The following is a 22,031-nucleotide window of genomic DNA, read 5'->3' as shown; positions in this document are numbered from 1 at the left end:
GGGGTGGACAACAAGCTGTTCCTGAGGCAGCAGTGCCCTGGGGACCAAGGAGGCTGATGGTCCTAAGGACATTAAGAAAAAACATGGACAGTAGGTCAAGGGATACGATCCCACCCCTCTTCTCAGCCCTTCTGAGGCCACATCTGGAATGTTGTGTTCAGTTCTGGGCTCCTCAGAAAAAGAGGACACAGAATTACTGAAGCAGATCCAGCAGAGGGCTATGAAGATGGTTAAAAAAAAAGCCATTTAAGACCTGAAAATTAATATTTCAGAGAGGAGAGAAATCAAGGTGAAAGCCTAGACAGCACAGACATCCACAGGAAGAAGAAAGCCTCAGGTGCAAAACACTGTAGAATATGAAAAGGCCCCCGAAACAAAAATCCAGGACACCTTTATAATACTATTACTTGTGTCCTAGATAAAGTGTAAGACATGACATAAGAAGAGTAATATCACAGAGGGTTGCCCAAATAAACTCCAAAAAATTACTGTGAAGTGACTACTGAAGGAATCCTCACCTGCTTTAGCTCAACAAAAGTCAATGGGTAAGTGCTTCTCACTGGTCCAGAACGTGACAGTCCATCAAGAACCTCCAACACAGTGCCTGCCTGCAGCACAGAAAAGGCAGATACACGAAAGTCAGTAAGTTTCAGTTGAAATATAACAGCTGGCACATCCACCCATGAAGTCAGCTAGCTCCATGTGTCCAGAAGGTTAACAAATATTTACACCATCCTTGCAGACATTTAAAATACAATATAGCAGACACAACTGATGAACTCTGAAACATGCCACATGTAGAGCAGTGTTTTAATAAAAACAGATGCTCTAATTTTGCTATGCATTCACAAAAATGAAAGTGACCCTTTATTATTTAACTAGAACTACCCCAGGAGTTTCTCACAAAAGTTGTATAAACAAACACAACTGCTCAGTATGATTAATACAAAGCAATATATTATCTAAATTTTGCTCAGTTATACTTAGAATCAACAAGAGAAAATGCAGTGATTCCCACTGAGTTACTCCAGAATCATTCTGAACTAAGTAGGGATACAGTTTAATTCCATCAAGAGCCATCCAAGATGAATTTACTCTATTTAGTCTTCCTCTCATATACCAGATTTACATTCAAATGCTTAATAAAAAGGGTGTTTAAAAACATGTAAAACTATACTGTAAGAGTACTCACAGCAGTACAAACTTCTGAAGGTACTTAAATAACAGAAATATTCAACAACTGAAAACTGAACTTTTGCAGAATTTACATGAAAGTTATATATTAAAAGGCACATACAGTATTTTGCAGTGATTTTGAACAGAAGCCAGCATGAATTGTCTATGTACACATAATTAAGTCTGCAGTTTTGGCTGGGATACAGTTAATTTTCTTCAGAGAAGTTAGCATGGGGCTGTGTTTTGGATTCTTGCTACGACTGCTGATAACACAGGGATATTTTGGTCATTGCTGAGCAGGGCTGACACAGATTCAAGAACTTTTCTGCTCCTCTCACCAGACAGCAGGCTGGGGATGCTCAAGAAGCTGGGAGGGAACACAGCCAGGACAGCTGACCCCCACTGACCAAAGGCATATTCTGTACCATTGATGTCATGCTCAGCAATAAAAGTTGGAGGAAAAAGGAGGAAGGAGAGACGTTTGGCATGACAGTGTTTATCTTGTCAAGTAACCAACACACACAAATTGTTCAAAAGGTGTGTGATGTGGCACTCTGGAACATGGTTTAGTGAAGAACACAGTAGTGGCTGGGTTAATGCTTGGACTCAGTAACCTCAGAGTTTTTTTCCAACATTAATGATGCTGTGATGGAGCCCTGCTTACCTGGGAAGGCTGAGTGCCTCCCTCTGCAAAGGTAGTAGCAAATGAGCTCCTTATTTTGCTTTACTTATGTGAGCAGTTTTTGCTTACCTACAGAACTGTCTTTATCTCAACCCACAAGTTTTCACACCTCTACCTTTCTGATTCTCTCCCCCACCCTACTGGGGGAGAATGAGTGGCTGCAGGGTGCTTAGCTGCCTACCAGGATTAAACCACAACAACCATGTAGACACAGATCTAAACAGACTTCTGAAATGAGACTGTGTTAACTCTAGGTAGGAACAAGCAACACATAAGGAAATAAAAGGTAACACCAACACTGTCTGGTGGTTGGGTCACCTTTACTAGCCCACAGCTAAGCATGTTCACTTGTGCAAGAAGATTGCTGGTCAAACATGGCTTGCAAAATTTTGATGAAAGTTGCTTGCTCTCGTGTTTTCAGTTTAAAAGTCATACCTAAAATTGCAATCATTTTTCATGCAGTAAAATCTCCCAAACATTCCAGACTGCATACATGGTCCACTCCTTATCCTGTGCTCCTCCAAGGGAGCCAGTAATGTTACAGCAATATGCAAATTTGTCATGCCACAGGAGAGATTTAGCTAAATCAGGTCTTCTACAAGAGCTGTGAAGCAAGAGATGCACAAACACTGACAAAGGTAATTTATAGAATTGAACAATTCTATGGGCTTTAATAGTCTTAGCCCTAGGTGGACAGCAAAACCAGAAATGACTACAAGCAGCATTAAGACATGGTCATCACTTGAATGAGCAACTAAGTGGCAATGAAAGCTGCTTTGTGCCTTGCTGACCTGAGTATTAGCAGCTTGTACATGTGCCTGTTGGACTTTTTATTTTTAAGTCCCTGCTACCAAAGGGGCTTCTCTTCTGAATATGGGTCAACCAGGTATGATTCTCTTAGGGATTGGTAGAAGGTTGTTTCCTTGAAACTCCAGGAGTTTATTTTTGTTCAGCTTTTCAGTCTTTGGTGATACATACAAAAACAGCCTTCAAGACAAGATTTGGTCTTGCTGCACATTCCTGTTGACTGCTACTTAGTGGACAATCAGTACCACAAGAGAAATGTACCAGTAAACTTAAAAATTACAAATATTGTCAGGAATTTCTAAAAACAACCTGTAAAACAACAGATGACTGCCAAAAATAAAAGCAATACTTATTTAATCCTCCAAAGCAAAGTCTTCAAAACCAAGTGTAAAGTCAAGCATGACAGAAAAAAGGAATGAAATAGCTCCAACAGGAATATCAACTACAGTCAGCATCCTGTTTGCTTAACCCCTTTCTAGCCCCAACACACACCAGCACTGCCTGCTACTTGCTATTGCTTGAGCTCTCCACATTTTAAGAACTGAATACTTCTCCAGAATTTAAAAGTCTGCAGGCTGCTGTGCTAGGGCAAGCACTTCCTTGTGACCAAGCACTTCTCAGGGGCCCCCAGGTGCTAACCAGAAACTATCACCTGCTCACAAGCCTGCACAACCATGTGGATACATCACAGGAACCAAGATTAATTTACTCTCCTCTGGAACAATGCTTCCCAAGTTCTGGGGCTTAAAGTCCTTAAAATCTATCATCTTGTTCACACTTCTACTGTGGTTCTGCCTTTGCTTGCCCTCATTCCTCATCTTCAACACTTCTCTTCTGCATCTGTGCAACAAGATTTTTTCCATATCACCTGCTTTCCTGCCTTTGCTCTTACATAGCAATGTCAGCACACAGCATCTTCTAAGAAACTGCATTTTTCCCACCCAGTAAGATTCTTTAAATAAATCAATAGCTCAGAATGAGTAACTGTCTCATCAGGGGAGTTGATACTTAAGGACTGAACTACCACAGAATATCTTGAGGAAAAAAAAGATAGAGAACATCTTGCTCTGGTTACATGTACCTCTGTAAAGTACATTCATATGACCCCTAAAAATACTCCAGAGTCTCCTTTCTCTCATCCTTTCTGCAAAAGTGTCAGGGGAGTTGGTTCACTGGAGTAGACACAATGCTCTCTGTGGCAGACTGACTGCTGGACGTCAGCTGCAGAGTGAAAATCCACACAGTACCTGTGTGAGCACTGACTGTGACTGCAAATGACATAGCTAGGAAGTTTACTGTTACCAAAGCTAAGTGCTATTATTTAGAATATTCCCTCTCTGATAGTCACCAAAATACATTAAGGCTTCTTCATACAACAAGGTGTATTGGAGCTGGTTCCAGCTAGAGCTAGAAAGGAGTTGGGAAAACAGCTTTGAGCTGGCACAGTACAAACCCTCTGTGATTGGAGGCTTGACTTGTGTTGCAGGGTAACCCAGCAGAGCAAAAGCTAAGCAGTGGGTCACAGAGCAATAGGCCACCTTCTTCACAGAAAACAGTTCCAGAGGCTCTCAGTGCAGATGGCACTATATGTACAAGCATGACAGGAACCTTACATCTGGCAGTTTAGACATGCCATCTGCATTCCTAAAACTGATGTCTGGAGAGCGAAATGCTTCCTCTCAAAAAATCACAAGGTGTAGAAGGGGCAGATCAGGTCAAAGATGCAATATTTGACTAAGTTTGGTCATCTGACTCTTGCAAGAGTCCAGCAGCATTTCCTGAAGGCATGAAAGAGAAAGTTTTTCATTCTACTGAAACTGGACAGCCTTATCTGAGAGCCACAGCCCATGACAAGATGGGAGAGTCAAGATCTGATAACTGGGCTGCCAAGTGCTCGCAACCAAAGACAGCAGCTATGGTGGTGGGTGTAGTGGTAAGAGCCTATAATTAGTCACTGCTGCCAGTTCAGTGAAACCTCATCTGGGAAGAAGACACTCAAAGGTTGTTGAAAGTGATACAGATCTCTTTCAACTTCACAGATGAACCACTTCTATGCAAACATTTCTTCTGCCCACCACTTGAGCGGAATGACTTGAAAATGCCTGCAAAGCCTTATCGCTACTAAATTTTGCAATGCTTCAGTTGCAGAGATGAGATACCTGACTAACTGGAAAAATAACTGCCAAATTGAAATTACATAGTGTGAAATCAGAGCATTAGGAGTTACAGTATCCAGCACATCAACTGCAGTAATCCTCCCTCTCAAAACTTGTCTGTGCCCAGCCGAAAGAATGTAGCCAAGTTCATACCTGCAGGGTCCTCTGTTGCCCATTAAACCATCCACTTCACTCACAGCAGGAACCTAGCTCTCAAATGTATCTCACAAAAAATTGTCCTCGGTCCTAAAATGATGGTGCTGCAGTCAAACCCCAGATACTTGTGAGCTGACCAGCTATACCACTACTGTCACACAGGCTGGGTTCTGAGTGCTTAGTTCTGTGTGCTTTTCCCTTAGCAGGAAACCAATCTAATTTCTCTCATCAGCTACAGATCTTGTCAGAAACTTTATCAATAAAACTTTCAAATTTATCAAAAATACTCCACATTCAAAATTTAAAGGTCATGAAGTATTTTAAATACATATATCCTACTTTTCCTTCCACTTTAGAGGCATCATGAGCTACAAAAACACTTTGCTGTAAGTCTCATGGTAATATTCCCCCAGCTACATGAGTAATCCCCCAGCTACTGATATATGAGTAATCTTAAACAACTATGAATCTGTTGTGTTAATAATATATTAATTTCAGTTCAGCAAAGCTTCAGGCACATACTGCATATTGTACACACTATCTTTTTACAGCCAGGTAAGATGCATTTGATCATTTTCTAACATGGGCATGATTCCTAATTCCCAAACTCTCCCTCCTTCCTGAAAGTTTGCTTTCAAGGTTTTCCTCTTTATTTTGTAGGATATCTAGAGCATGTTGTGACACCCTCATAAATATTTTTAATAAAAAGCAAACAGGGAGCATCATGAAAAGATACACAGTGTATTACCGATGTTAATTTACCTTCTGCAGGCGAACCTTCCCATATGCAAATTTGGGTGTTGTTGGAGGGATAAGACCTTCTGGTAACTCCTTATACTAGAAAGAGAAGGAGAAAAAACACACACAAACACACACAAGTTAAATACAAACACACTTTAACTGAATTCTCACTTTACACTTCACAACTTACAGAATTATAACTTTGGCTAAAAGTAAATAACCCCCCTAGAGGCTACAGATGTATCTAGTCTTCAGATGGAGGGTTTTTTCTTTTTTCAAAAGAAAAAAATTGACTTGATCACATATGGTGAAAAATTTTTCATAACCATTCGACATTAGGTAAAGTAAAAAGCATAATTAACAAAGTGAACTACCAAAATTCCCAATGCCCTTGGAGCCCTCCTGTGGCTAGAGCCTGAGTTACTCTCTTCCACAGCTTTTCTGCAGTCCTCTCCCAGTTCATGGGAGCTTGAGTGAACCTTTACAAATCTGTAAGACATCTCACCCTTTGTGAGCAACACCTCCTTATAGGAATTACTACCTCCAGTACCTTTCCTCTCAGTGTTCCTCCAGTGTTACCTTTCCTCTCCATGATCAACCTGCTACTCCATTACTGCCTGGGCTGGGGTCTTTGAGAAACAAGTCTGGAGACCACAGCTCCATGAACTCAGCTCCATGAACCTCTGAGGTCCCATCTTTAGCTTCCCTCTGTTCCTGTTCTAGACACCTGTCCAGTCAGTCACAGGGAAACATGACAAAGAAACGCTCTGACCACCCATCCACTTCTGGTTGCTTCTTGTCCTATACTTTTAAGAATGATCACCATAAATCAGCAGAGAAAAGGGATGAAGGGCCTCCACTCACCCACTACTTTCCTGGACACCCTTGAGATGTGGCAGACCAGACAGTGGCTTTCTGCCCAGTACTTTGGCCTTCTCCTTTCTGTGCCTACAACCTTCTTTTCTCCTTGCCATCATCACCTTCTCCCCTCCTGCCACTATTTAATAGCCACTCTTCCCATCTGTTCTTTCATTAACGAGGCATGGCCTGTCTGCATATCAGAGAAAAAACTTCTGCAGATGAGATACCCATATGAACAAGCAATCCAAGACTACATTCTAATAAACATGTACAAAAGATCAACCTTGTGAAGAGTGTCTCCATCTGCAAATTGGTAACTTTGGAGTGCTTACCTTGTCAGGGTTTTGTTCAAATAAATTTGATTAGGGGCTGAAAGGGTTTTTGATTTAGCTGGAGGCTTTTTGTTTTGTTTTTAACAGACCACAGCACTAAATTCCCAATGCTACCGTGTCAAGTGTCAGTCATGGATGGATGAAAGCTTGATTTACATTTCCAGTAAGAAGTTAATTTCTTCTCCTTTGTATTAGAACACAATCAAGATTCCCAAATTTAAAGAAAACATAAGTTGTATTCACCCAAGAGGAGAAATCAAAAAGAAATCAAAAAGAAATCAAAAGCAGGAAATTTCAACTCCAATAGTAAAAATTAAAAGAATGCTAACAGTAATTGAAAGAAACTGTAGACTGAAATTCTTCATTACATTTTTTAACTAATGGAAACTGTAAAAGAAGACTTTAATGTTATCCTTGTAGCACAGCTAACACGTTGAACAGAGTCATTTGTTAAAAGTAACTTTATTTCCTTTCATCAGCTTCACCTCAAACAGCAACTGAGTGGAAAATTTGTTAGAATTTGGTTTAGAATCCACAGTAGTGACAGGAAAACATCACTGAAAATCTATGGACATGTAAATTAAGAAACAAACCAACCACAGCAAAAAATGACTCAATGCACCTGAGGTTATAGTGAACATTTCACATCTTATCAAGGCTCTCTCACTGCACTAGATTACTACTTACATCTCAGAGAGGGGTCTTGCACCTTGAAGAAAACAACTCAAAATCAGGAAGTTTGTGGATTTCTCTGGTGAGAAAAGCTGTATCAAGACAGGAAACTCCCCTTGGAAAGGCCATCAAAATTATCCCATCAATTTATCCGATCAGGCTTAGGGATAATGGTGAAATGGAAGAAAAAAAAATCCACAGCAGGCCTTCCACAGTTAAAGACATAAAGGCATTCTCCACCCTAGAGAAAGTGTAGTACACTTTTGGGAGACCTACTCTTAAAATAAAAATGTCTTCTAGTGCATAGGAATGTTGCTGGTATGCAACAGGATAGTGACTATAAGCCTGAGCCTTGGGATTCACATGGAACCTGTTTTTAAGCCTCATCTGAACAGCCTCCAATGCAAGGCTATTCAAAACACAGACAGAGGTTCCATGTTCTACTTCAATCTCCAGTTTGTGGAGACACTGAATTTTTACAGCAAGGCAAAGCTGGTCCCACCCACTAGTTGCAGTTTGTGAAAACACAAAACCAAGATGTGCTCTTTTGAGTAAGCCTGGTCTTTCTCAGAGGCCCAAAACCTCAACATGGAGTTTGGGACAGCCAAAGCACCAAACTGCAGCACAGATTGGGCTGACATCAGCTCATCAGCCTAAGTTGACTGAATGGCTGACTGATGCTGCAAGGAAAAAGCTCTGTACACTCCTCCTCCATCTCTACTCCCAGCCAAACCCTTCCCACCTCCCTCTGCTCCCCCTGTGGCAGCACTGGCTCTCATCCTACTGAGTGAGGTGATTCACCTTACTGACCTTGAGAGAAAACAAATGTAGGAAAAAAGAAGAGCTGAACCATGTCAGAGTCAGACCTACACCAGTATCCTCTCCTCTAAAAGGAAGGAGGAAGCCACTGGGACAGAAAGAATAGCTAGAGAGGGGCAAGATCTTTTGTTTTTTGTAACAAGAAGCAGTTAAGTTGGCCTAATTGTCAGGTTCCATTTCACTTCCCCCAGCTGCAGAAAATAGTACATTGAGGAGTAACTTCCACCAACACAAGAACAAGACAGTTTGGAGAATGTCTCAAAGAACCATTCTAAAAATGTCCTGGGGACACTCACCATACCAATGACTTTTCTGATGGTGAAATACTTTTCTGTCAGATCTCCTGCCTCGCTCAGGGGAGCATCATAGTCATAACTAGTGGGCTGAGGCATATAAGGCATATTAGCACCTAGGGGAGGAGGAAAAAAGAAAAAGCAATAAAAACAGTGGAAGGGATGGATTTTTTCCCAAAGGTATCAACTGCCAGAATTCTTTCTGATTTCAGACAGATTCTGCTACACTTTTAGATTCAGTGTAGGCCTTGATGTTTGGGATTTGGCATAAAAAACTGAAGGAGGACAATGTCCTTGTGAGCTTACACCACTCTGTGAAATATTCTGAAGAGAAACATATTTATTTGTGCTCCAACTGTTTCACAGCACCAAGTGAAGCAGAAGTAGCCTTGGAAAAGACAAATACCATGTTGGTTTGGTACAAAATGTTGGCAATAAACAAAGAACAGCTAGCGCAGTCATGTCTTTTGCCATGGGCAAGTAGGCACAGCTCATTCTTTCACAAAATACATTACTACCTAATTCAAAAGGAGCTCCCCTCCACCATTAGTATAATTTAAGTAATTTCTTACCATTCCAATAGGCAAAGTTAGTCCCACCTATAAACATGTACCTAAAAAGAAAAAAAATCAGGTTTTGCTGAACTGGGAAAAGAAATCCCCCCAAAATTAAGCTCTACTGAACACACACTTACAGGTTAACGTTAGCACCACGTGCCAGGATTTCATTAAGTGTTTTAGCTATAGTTTCTGCGGGCACAACAGAATGACGGTGCCCCCAGTGATCCAACCATCCAGTATAAAACTCAGAATTAACCTGAAAGGAGGAAGGGCAAAAGAGGAAGGGAAAACGTGAAGAGGGAACAAGAACTGAATGCAATGTGAACTAAGGTTCCTAACTGTAAGAGGGAAGGAAAAAAAGGCACCTTGACTAATTTGAGCCATTTTTAAACTACTATAAATACAGCAAAGTACATACTAGATCAGTTCTTTTCAGCAGACTGCAGGTCAAAGGAATTAAAAGATTGTTTCAATAATTTTATAGGGACATTTTGAAAAAAACTGCTTAAGCATCAAAGAGTATGGATTTCTTGGGAACCTGGCAACAAGGATGTGTTTCAGATGCTTGGCATTCAAATAAATGACGGAATCAACATATTCTCTGCAGAACAGCATATACAACCTGGATGTAATGAAAAATATTTCAAATTGCTTTCTAAACAACTCCTTAGCACAGAGATAATTTTGTAGCCTCAACAGGCCTTCTCCCTTTCTCAAAATGGCTTCCAGTGTTCTCACATCCCACTACAGCTTGTATAAAACCTCTAAGGTAGGTGAAAACAGGAAACAACTTCTAATCTGCCCTTTTAATTCTGCTTTTAACTTCTACCTACACACATATCTCACTAACTTGTCTAACCATCCTTAGTGTTTCCGCCGCTTTGTAAACATTTGTCTTAGCAAGGAAAACTACTGAAGCAAAATCATTACTTTTTGAGACTAAAATAGCATTTGGAGAGCAGCAGTTGATGTGGATTTTACAAACACACAGCAAAGTTCCTCTATTCACTTTTCTGACTTGGAAATTATAGCTTTGTGAACAGGTCCCTAAAATTGTTCAAGCAGTGCTGTCAATCCCTCTCTGATTAACAACTTCAAGATTAGACATGATACAAAAAGTTTAAGTGAAAACACATACCAAAGGGCCCATGGGTTCACTGCTCCTTTGAGCTAAGAATGCTGCTGTGACATTGCCACCTATAAACAGAAAGAAATAAAAATGAGTTGCTATATCCATGATTTTCTGGGTTCATCATTTTATTGAAATTGGTGTCTTATCTCCCTTCCAGCCTAGCAAAAAATAATGACAAGAAAGCTGCTCCAGCAAACACAGGAATGAATACTTCTGATGTTTAACTTGCAAAACTTATTTTAAATATATACATGCACATATGCATGCCTGTGTGTCTTTGCTTTTGAGACACATCCTTTGAAAACCCAGCTTTTCTCAGAAATGACATCCTGGCACAAAGAAGTCTGAGATGTGTCAGAATTGCTATTGATCATTGGAAAGTCTAAGTCTGGGGTTACGTTACCAAGGCTACGGGGAAGAGTAGAAACCAGGCAATCTCTAAAGAGGTGTTTCACTCTTGATCACTCCTAGTGGCTCAAGCCACAGTGGCTGGAAACAACTTCTCTGGTGGAATGGTGGCTCACCATTGCATAAAGGATATCGGTGTAATTTTGCCTGACTGGTGGGAGGAATGATGAGGAGGACTCCATGATATCAGAAGGCTAATTAATTACATTATTATACTATTATACTGTACTATATTACACTATATTACACTACATCTAAACTGAAACTGCACAAGCACTCAACTCAACTGAACAAAATCTCTTGACTGTCTGCTGACTGGCAGTCTGGACACGTACTTGGCCCTCACAGGCCAAGGAAACAAAACACCATCACTTTGGGTAAACAATTTCCATATTGCATTCTACTTGGGCACAACACAGGAGCAGTAAATGAGATAAGAATTGTTTTGATCATTCTCTTCTCTGCTTTTCTCACTGCTTGTCTCAGGTTCAGAGAATGTGAATCCCACAAAAGGATCTACATGAAGACATCCACAATTTCAAGAAAACAGATCTCTGCTAAGCACGTGTTTGGTTGTAGAGAGAATAAAGTACAGAAGAGGCCAATAAAAAATTAAAAATAAAAAAAAATTAAAATATGCACAATAAAAAACCCAAAAATATCTGTCTTGGAGTTTGTTTCTTGTGCCCTAAGCCTATTTTGTCAAGTCCATGCAGTATACAAACATTTAAATTCTTAACTCGTCTATCAAAAGGGTACTCTCTGATCACACTAATAATGCTTAGCTTAGCCATCTGTCAGACCTATAACACAATAAATTGTAGCAGTGTGCACATTTCTCATGATGATCTTCAACAGTATTTTTTTCCTAATAACCTCTGGCATAAAAAGAAATGTATTTGGATGGCTGGATTCCAGGACAGACAGAGAACATTAAAAAACCTCAACACCAAAAAGGTATATTAAAATAATCAAGGAATCAATGTCAACTATTATTGCTAATTTTTAGGAGATATGTGCTATGAGCAGCAAAACTGGCTATTCATGATTCCAAGATGCAAGGAAGTGATTATGACATTCTAACTGAGCAGTCATGGGTGATTCTTGAATGTTTAAGAGTACGTTAAATACACATAAACGCCTGTTAACCCATTTAAACAAAGCAGGCAAATTTGGCAAGCAGTCAAGTAAGTTTGTCCTGCAACAAACACACAGAGCTCAGAATTTCTGGAACCAAACAGCAGTCTCCAACCTGGAGCAAAGTCCACCGTTGCATAGAGACCCTGGAGAGCCCCACATTTCAAGTGAAACTGGCTGGCACCATCAGTTGTGAAGAGCACCACCTCATCCCCAAGATGCTGGCGAAAGAGCTTCAGGAGGAAGCGCAGGTAGTCGTAGTCACAAGCGAAGTAGCTTCCGTACTCATTCTCTACCTGCAGAGCAAAGGCAAGTCAGTAAAGCCATCACCAATTCAGTCTGCATCTGATAACAAAACAGAAAGCACAAATTCAACCCTCTTGTTCCTTTGATAGCAATATTGAAAATGTCACTAAGTCCAGATGTGAGGAGTATGAGAAGACAAGACTCATTCCTATCAACTGTACTTTACAGTGGACCCATCACTGTGCAGAGCTAAGCCATTTTCCTGCAAAATTCATCCTCCCCCCATAGTATCTGTTTAGCTACAGTGATCATAATAGAGTCTCTATTAAAATCTGAGATCTATAACCCACCTCCCAAGCAGACCAATAAAACCATAGAACAGGTTGTGAAATGATCAAAACTACAACAAAACTGGACATTCAGAACAGAGACATCTACAAAGGGCTCACATGAACCACAAAGCCCTGAAATAGACTCAAAAGGATTGAAGGGAGAACAACTGTGCTACTACTGCAAGGCACACATCTTGCCCCTTTTCCAAGGAGATGAACTTTTCAGCTCCAGATCCAATAGGTTTCAATCCTGAAGGTTATTTCTGAAAATCCTGTTATAAGCATCTTACTTCTGCCAAAGAATAATTTTTCCCAGTGCTTCTGCTCAACAGACAGAACACACCGTTCAACGAGATTATCTTGGGCATATTACAAGAAGGGTCTCTTATCCCAACCTGTGCCAGTCAGGGAGTTTAAAGAAATTGAAATAAAGCTTTATTAAGATCAAATACTACAAATATAGGACAATCACTCCCACACGTCTATCTAGAAGGAGTTTAGAACAGAAGCTACTCACCATGAACATACAAAATTGTGCTCTGAAACATTTAAAACTCAAATTAGGTGCTAAATTAGGCTTACTCCATACTGCTTTTGCTTCTATCTAAGGGTATTCTTATCCCCGTTTTTCTTGTCAGATTGTTTCAGGAAACTGCATGCATTTTGGCTTTATGTGAGAATTGCCACAAACCTCAGATCTAAAAAGCTACAAAAGTTCCCTCTATTGCCTTATACAGCTGTGGGAAACAACTTTGACAGAGCAGATGAGGGCTCTCTGAGTCCTAGAAACAGTGGATTCAGTTCTTTAGGATAAGGTATTTCATCAGAATCTTGCAGCTGCCTGAAAGTTAAGAAACACCTGTGACACCACCACCCAAGACTCATGGTGTGCCTGCAAGAGCAGTGTAAGCATTCATGCTGTTTGGGTTCATCTGGTTTTCAGAAAGTTACCTGCACCATGATGATTGGACCTCCATTTTGATAGAGATAAGGCCTCATCTTTGGCAAAAGGACACCCATCCATCTCTCTACCGCTTTTAGGTAATCTGTGATACACAAAGTATACATATTTCACAACTTTTCTGCCTTTTTCTAATTTTGTTTTAAATTACATATGGGTCATCTTTACATAGTATTCTAATTATGTAATTTATGAACAGCATTTAATGAACAGTTTGCTCTTATACTTGAACAAATGTGCTCTTCTACTTGGTCATAAATGCTTCCAATACAGTTTACTAAAAAATAAAACATTTAAATACTGATGAACTTGGAAAATTATCAAAAGAACTTCATTATGTCTCACAGGTTGTCGTAATGCATTAGAACAGGAAGAAAAATTCAACTGTTGATCTATGTACTATTTTTTAAATAGATAATTTAACCACAGTTAGCAGAACTGAAGTTGGATATGATATCTATATATTCACCCCCTACATTCACTCCAACAAACACATTAACCTCCTGTCTCATCTTACTCTCCCATGTCTGATTCTTAAACAGGAGCACATGAGAATGCTGTAACTTGTTCTGGACTGCATGCTGACCAGCCAAGAAAGATCCCCATTATGACTGGCTGTGGCAAATCCAAAAACCTCAAGGCTGAAGCATTCTTTTCCTCAATGGTGACAATGATTCCCCTCTTGGCACCAACTTGACAATACCTTGGAAACTTTCTCCCCTACTTTAATTGTTCTACACACTTTTTGAATGCACGCTTCTAATTAAAAGCATTGAAGATTTTACTCACAAGAAAACTTGGGCTGAAATATTAATTATCTAGTAATGGCCTCAAACAGAAAGTTGCCTTGCTGTTACAGTGTATTTTTAATGGCCTTTTCTGATGCCTCTACCTGAATCAGAAGACCTGAGAACAATAGATTTCTTTTCCAACAGCCATGCAGGAAGACCTCCCTGGGAAAAGAAAGGGAAACAGTGACATATTTAGGACTCCTAAGAAGAATTTAGCCTCTTATTAAGACACATACTGAGACAGGAAAACTGATTTTCTACAAGTAGTAATTCCTAAAGAAAAAAATACAGAGTAAGTTTGTATTGTAAGAAGTCACTTAGGATGCATGGATTTTAACGCACTACACCAAGACTCTTGTCTAAGGATACAACAATGAGTAAGTCTGTTTACTTTAAGAAATACTTGCACTAGATTTACCCTAGAAGTGAGCTGTTACAAAAGGTTGTATACCATGTCCCATTCTGCACAGATGTAAGGTCCAGCTCTCAGGATAACAAGCAATCCAGTGTCATTGGCAAGCTGCAGGAAATACTCTAGATCTTTGCCACCAAAAAAGTCATACGTGCCCATCTGGGGTTCGTGGTAGTTCCATGGGACATACCTATTAAGAGAGAAAATCACCTTCCATTAGGGAAACTGAGACTAAACCTGAATTCTAGAAAACAGCTACTTGCAGTACATGCCCCAGAGATCAGTAATGCTGCTGATCCTTTGCATCAGTAGAAGACAGGAGTAACTCTCTGGCCTTTCTTCTGCCAGGTATTTCATACAGCAGAAGGCTTTAAAATTGACACTGAAATTAGGGTTATGTCTGCAGGAGTCCCTATCAGAGCAAGAACAGGTTCTGATAGTGCCGTTGTGAAACCATGATATCTGTTCCAAAATTAAATAAACAGATTTGAAGCTGGCAAGGCAGCTGGCAGCTGTATAGTGGGGGGAGATTGATGAGTAGATGAATGTGGTAAACCACTCATGAAGGAGGAGGCCAAGAACAAGCACAAAACAGCACGTGACCCTTCATGAATGGATCACCCAGCTTGCACAGAGAACACCAACCAGGCTCTCAGGTCTATGCTGCTGCCACTGCAAAGAATTTGAAAAACACTTAAGCCTCAAGTCATATTGCATCTAGGTCCCAAAAGTTTTCATTGACCAGGAACAATGCAAGTCCTGGAAAACCACCACCGGAAGAACAATTAAGTTAAGAAACGTTAAGGTGCCCAAGAACTTGGACAAAGCAAAGCTTAATTTCAACTAAGTAACAAAGATGTCAAACAAGCACATCACCATTTGAAAGAACACCTCTCTCCTATGTCTAGGACTCAGGAGACCACAGCCTCAGCACAGAACATCTCACAGAAATAAAAAAAAACCCACTTGGTTTCAAGACAACAAAGAAATAGAAATCTACCAAATGCCATGAGCAGTGTTGTAGGTGATAATCCCTGCTTGACAACCATGTTGTGTTTGCCATGGTACTAAGTGGCAGTCTAGCACAGACAGACTAAAATTAGGGATGAGTACAACCCGAGCAAGGATTCAAGGGAATGTGAAAACTCATTCCCCTAAAATTTCTAAAATTCCCAAAACTGTGTCTAGTCAAGCAAAGATCCTCTAAGGCAACACTTTCTTTACTGCCTGGGTTTGTTAGTATGTTCCACATTTAATTTTGCAAAAACCACCCAAGAGGGAAATAAAGTCCCTAAAACAATGCTTTCAATAAGGAAGAAAAACAGGAACCCTCTCATGAGTACACTACTAAAATGGTCATATACAGACAGACATGTACATGAACATCAAATACAAAACCTATAATATTTCAACCTTCGTGAATATTATAACATCTCAAATGCCAAAATTTTAAGCCTCTGTTCGAAAAGATAAAGCTTCAAATTTGAGTGCCAGGATATAGTCAGAGCAATGCACTCAGGCATCAAAATGCAGATTTTTCTTCCATGTGGTATATTTTATTTCTGTGTCAAGCTGCTCTAATTGTTTTTGAAGCACAATTAACTCACTTGTAAAAAAAACTACATGTGCATTTAATGAATATATGAACCATATGAAAATACACTCATTGAATTATCAACTTGTTCAGAAAGAAGTCTTAAGGTTTAAATGCACTTAATACTGTCTGAGGTGAGGATGAAAGGTTTTCTCCAGCTCCCTTATGCTCAAGATGGAAGAAAATAGAAAAATCCTTCCAGAAACAGTTTTAATTTATGTCACATGCTTGACCACAAGACTGGAAAAAAAGCAGATTCTAGCAGAGAAAAAGGGAAGAAGCACAAGAAAAAAACCTATCTGAAACCATTGTTTTATATAATGAATCATGATAAAAATTTATTTTAAACATTGGTCTAAAAATGGTTACTAAGACACTTTAATCCAGCAATACATTTTCTACAGCTAGTGATGGTCTCAAATGAAATAATTGAAATTGTTATCTTTAATGAATATATTTGTTACACACCATTGTCAAAATTTACAGTCAGTTGTTAATCCTGTACTGCTTTAGCTACAGAATAATGAACTTATAAAGGAAAATCTCATTCTTTTTCAATCTTTTCAATCTCATCATCCTTTTTTGAAATATGGTATTTATTCTGTATTTGAGTTTACTTTCCATTTACACACAATTTCTAAGCTTCATGCTATAACCTCCCTTTCTTTAGAAGTTACAGCTTTCCTCTCCTATTTCAGATATTATCAACAGGCAAAAAATCACACTTCAACTTCTTTAATGTACAGATAATTCTCTCTCTAATACCAGGCTGGGATTATCTTAATAGTGTAAAATTGAATAAATTGTACTATTTTCATCAATGAGCATGCTAGTTAGATTACTCATTTATGAGTCTTTAAAAAAGTCTTTAATTTGTGTTTAAATTTTAAATATTTCATATTCTAAACAGCAGCTCCTTCATAGAAGGACTTTGTACAGGTTTACACCCCTCTGTTCTTTAGTCAACAAATAGAGTAAAACAAAGAAAATGCTCAACATTCTTTAACTTTCTATGAGCCTGTAAAGGTAACTGTGGATTCTTCCAGGAAGCATCTCCACTGATCAGTAAATTCTGTATACATCTTCTGCCCCATCTAGTGGCAATTGTTTATCTGCTCTGCACAAAACAAACCCCAGACCTCCCGTGCTTTCCAGATGCCTTCTTCAGCCAGCACTCATTTCCAGCTGGCAGACACAGTCCAGAAACTGAAAACAAGGACCTGTGTGACCAGACACCTCTGCTGAGGTGGGGAGTGAGCTCCTCAGCATCCTCCTCCACCACCTTCTGGGACATCACACCAACCACATTAAATTTCAGCCTGCTCTTTAGAAGGGGTAAGCCTTGATCTCTTAGGCTTTCATATAAGATCAAGCTTACTGTCATCTGTTTTCTCGTGTTCTGTTTTTGCTTAAGGTGTTACCAGGTGCAGACCATTATATTCATGTACTGACTTCACCTATTCGAGAGACCAGGAGGAATTGCTGCCTCAGTCATGAGCTGAATGATGCATCAAGGCACAGGCAGCCTTTTGGAAAAAAGGCTGCAGAGAACAGGAAGGAGAACATGTCTGGTTTGGCTTTATCCACAAGATATTTACAAGCACAATCCCATAACATAAGGATCCTGTTTCCATTGAAGTGGTAAACCTCACTGGGAACGCCTTGATAAGAACAAGGAAGGTTCCCATATTTCAAATTATAGCAGGACCATTCCCTGTCTTGTGGAAAAAAATCCCAAGCAACAAAATCACAGTCTTCAGATGAGGCCTCAAGATTGAGAATCCAACCACCACATTCTGCCAGAGAGTTTGGCAGTGCTGCTGCCCATTCATTCCAGAATGACTTTACAAAATTTGTACCTCTGTCCCTTGCTAGCAGTATTACTGATCCAGGAGAGAGTATGCAGAAGAAGAGAAAACAAAAACCCAATCACATAGACCAATTTCCATTTTTTTTACCAAAATCACACAAAATCACAGAAGATTTCTTTGGGGTAATATGAATACTCATAGATTTATCTCAAATAATCAAAAGCAGCAAGACTTGATTATCGACAAACCTCAAAGAAAAACAAAAGGTTTTTTTTGTAGGTGAGGTGCTTTTTTAGCATCAGGAGAGACAGTGATTAGTGTCAGATGGAAAGACACATGGATTTGACTCTTGTAGAAAATGCAAGGCACTGGAGCACTTTCTGCTTCTAAAGTACATTTTCAGATTTATCTTTCACCATAGCAGAAAAAATCCAGATGTGAGCAATAATCGGAGAGAAAGTCAAAGAACCTCAGTCTGCTCTTAGAAAAACAAGAGGAGACTAATAAAGCTGTTATGATGTGATCCAGCAGCAACACCTAAAGCCACAGTTGCCATAACCACTTGCCAGCTGCACAGCACCTTTTGTGCCAAAACAGACACAGCTCAGCTCTCCCAAGACCAACACAGATCAGCTGGCACCAGCAAGACAACAAATCTTCACTGCTTCCTGCACAGCAGAAAGATACTAAGGCAAAACAGTAAAGCAGAGTAAGAAGTCTCAACAAGGGAAAAAAGCAGAAAAGAAAGAAGGAAACACCCACCTTGTTAGTGGGAGATCACAAATGAAGAGGGAGAAAGCAACAAGAAAAAACCCAAACTGGCCCTGCAGCAATTTTGCCATTGAACAACAGTGACAAAGGGAATGGAAAAGAAAATATATCTATCTCAATTCCAGTGATGCATCAGAGACATGAAAAGGCAATTTTAAAAAATTAAAAAGAAAAAAATGGACTACTTGAAAAAGCTGGAAATGAACAAAGGGCATTGAAAACACATGGGTGTTGGGAGGAGGAAGAAAATTAATGAGAGACATAAGGGAAGTATGAGACACTATGGATCACAGGAGTAACTGATCATAGGGTCAGTCACAGGCTGACCCTCAAGCCAGACACCAAAAGACATAATTTCCAGGTCCACTTTAAATTACTTTTATTTCAGCAAAAAGTAATTACTTGGGCAAATCCAGCAACCTGGTCCTGAGCAAGTGTGTTTCTTAATCCCATTGCTCTTATTAATGTGAGCAAAGACAGAACTTGATTCCTTAAAAGAAAAAAACAAAAACAGCTACAAAACCACTCAACAGAGTGACTGCATCATCCCAACACAGGCAAGAGTCTTAAGATATGCAAAAAAATAGAGAACCCTAAATTTGGAAAAATTCAACTTTTTTTTCTCTCCCTGCTGTCTGTTCTTCAGCTACTAACTCTGACTAGTCTCATCCCCGAGGGTACAAAGGAACCATGCAACTTGCAGGTCTAACAACAACACAGATTTCAAGGGTGAGAAACCATTCCTAGAGAGCCTACAAGCTCTGCACTGCCAGAACCTGAACTTTTTACAGCACAAAAGCAGGTGGTTTCAAAGAGAAGCTCTAAGCCTTGCAATGACTTAAGAAAAGAAAACAAACCTGTTTGGGAATTACAACAATTGCCTGAAAAGACTGTGCCTTACACAGTACCACTTCCCTTGTCAATGAAGCCATGGCAAAAATAAGAGAAAGAATTTGTGCCTCATCTGTTGAATTAAGTACACAGCCAGGTAGAAAAGACAAGGACTAGGGGTTTTGCACACACACACACACAAATGAAAGCTGTTTAAGCTTTTTCTTTTTAAATAAGTACACCTAGCTCCCCATCCATTTATCTAAATTTAAATGCTTCTGGTAAAACAGCTTTTAAATGTTACTGCAGTATTCACCAACATTTTCAAGGCTTCTGAGTGATACCAACCCAGGCTTGTACTAACAGGTTATTGTTTCCTCACACCTAGTCTGCCTTTTGACCAGAGAGTACAGTGTCCCTGGCAGAGGCAGAGCATGTATAATTGTTCCATAGTTGCCAAAGTTCATAGTCCAACAATTTATTTCAGTCACACTTGCACCCTGGGTTGTGAAGCCAGAGGAGTAGCCTATCATCAGGGGAACAGACTGCTGGTTACAACCTGCCCAGCTGCCCCCATTTATGTGGTCAAAAGTCATCCTGTACCACCCTTCACTTCTCCAGAGCTTCCTCACCTATTACTGGAAAAATAATAAACAAGTAACAATGGCAGGCTCTTAATGAGTTCTCATACAGCTCCCAGGACCACAAATCCATCAGAAATCAACAGCTACTCACGTTTGAATGGCATCAAGCCCTGCCATCTTCATCTTCAGCAGGCGGTCCTTCCAGTAATACGAGGGCACCCGTGAGTAGTGAATGCTACCGGAGATGTAACGGAAAGGTTTCCCATCCTTGACAAAGCTGTTGGATTCATAATCAATCCCAAAACTCCTCCCAGGTACATTCTGTACACAAAACCAAACCAAAACAAAAAAAAGACACAGTGTCATTTTTTTCTGCCTTGAAAGACACAGAGAACAGGCTATACAACATCTGTGGGTTGTCTACAATAGAAGATACAATGGTCCTAAAATAAGAGATGGTGAATGACTTTCCTCTAGCCATCTATAGCCCACCTGAGTCTTAGCACAACAAATCAGCAGAAGGGAGTCAGTGCAAAGTGTCACAGGATAAAAGAACAAGGAAACTAGTAGATATAGTTGTTAGAAAACACACTCCCTCCTGAAAAATGGAGGACAAAATTGCTAAGCCAATATGCCTATCCCCAGACTGTAATTACAGAGCAACTGAGATAGCACTTTACAATCATTTCAAGACTACAAACTCCAAGGAGGAAGACAACAGCATGTTCCATCTGCAACAAAAGCATTATTTTACAGAAAACCTAAAAAATGTAGGGGAAAATGTCCTAGATACACATAGCAATTCAAAGCATTCTGCCAACAGGGAACAAGTGAAATTGTGTGGTGGATGGGTAGCAACAAGTATGAGAGGATAAAGCAAGGAGCTGGCAGGGAAACACAAAAAGGAAGTGCTGCACAGCACTGGCTTTTTATGCTCTGTTTCCACAAACTTGGACCCACTCTTATGATTACTTAATTTTATTAAGATAAATAAATCTTGATTCAACAAAGGTATGGGCACGTCAGGCCTTTCCAAAATCAGGACCACACAGAATTCAGAAATACAAACCAACTGCTCTGGAATAAATGTAACTCAAGGGTTAGGATTCTCCATAGGAAATTATGATGCTACAGTAACTCCAGGCTGTTAGACCTCAAGCAAACTATTGCTGAAAAGGATGTACAGGTAGGTATAGCTGCTTACTTCCTGTTCAATTTAAATGTATGTGACTTTTTCCTGATCTTTCATTTATAACCTGCATCCTGACAGCTGGGCATGCTGCACTAGGATGGAATTGTCCCATATGTACCCGTGAAGGAAACTATTATACCCTTACAGACACCAAGCAGATGTTTCATATTCTTCAAATGTTTTTACTCTAGGGCACCATGACAAGTCACAGCACTAATGCAGAGCTGAGTGCTTCAAAATGAACATGACTAAGTGGAACTCTGAAACCCAACACAACAACACAGAAAAGAAACCCAATAAAAGCACCACTATGGATAGAAGTACCTTACACATTAAAAGACCATTATCCCTGGAAATAAGGAGAGGTGAAATAAATTGCTGTGATGTCCCTCTGTAAGAGGATTTTAGCTTCCTCATTCAGGCTAACCATATCAAGAAGTCTATGGAAAAGACACTTAGTTCCATTCATGGCAGAGAACTGTTGAGATGATGAATGTTAAAAAAACTTTACATGCCCTCAGGGACAGACACTTATGGCAGAGAGCCATGGCTATCTTAAAACAATTAAAGGGAG

The 22,031-nt window shown here is 39.8% G+C and overlaps 1 protein-coding gene across 1 annotated transcript in view; it reads right to left on the bottom strand.

Annotated features, from left to right (window-relative positions):
• Window positions 1-22,031, bottom strand: part of GLB1 (galactosidase beta 1) — a 40,865-nt gene that overhangs the window by 10,425 nt on the left and 8,409 nt on the right. Inside the window, exons 2-12 of the mRNA XM_058029489.1 lie at window positions 20,417-20,586; window positions 14,714-14,864; window positions 14,364-14,424; window positions 13,462-13,556; window positions 12,048-12,228; window positions 10,394-10,452; window positions 9,390-9,511; window positions 9,268-9,308; window positions 8,699-8,811; window positions 5,740-5,814; window positions 519-608 (exon numbers count right to left, since the gene is read on the bottom strand). Of these exons, the coding sequence (XP_057885472.1) occupies window positions 519-608; window positions 5,740-5,814; window positions 8,699-8,811; window positions 9,268-9,308; window positions 9,390-9,511; window positions 10,394-10,452; window positions 12,048-12,228; window positions 13,462-13,556; window positions 14,364-14,424; window positions 14,714-14,864; window positions 20,417-20,586 (1,158 nt within the window). The remainder of the gene's footprint in view (window positions 1-518; window positions 609-5,739; window positions 5,815-8,698; window positions 8,812-9,267; window positions 9,309-9,389; window positions 9,512-10,393; window positions 10,453-12,047; window positions 12,229-13,461; window positions 13,557-14,363; window positions 14,425-14,713; window positions 14,865-20,416; window positions 20,587-22,031) is intronic.

Source organism: Melospiza georgiana, chromosome 1, assembly GCF_028018845.1.
Source record: "Melospiza georgiana isolate bMelGeo1 chromosome 1, bMelGeo1.pri, whole genome shotgun sequence".
Taxonomy (NCBI): Eukaryota; Metazoa; Chordata; class Aves; order Passeriformes; family Passerellidae; genus Melospiza; species Melospiza georgiana.
Note: the sequence above shows the minus strand (reverse complement) of the source record. Positions and strands in the feature narration are given on the sequence as shown.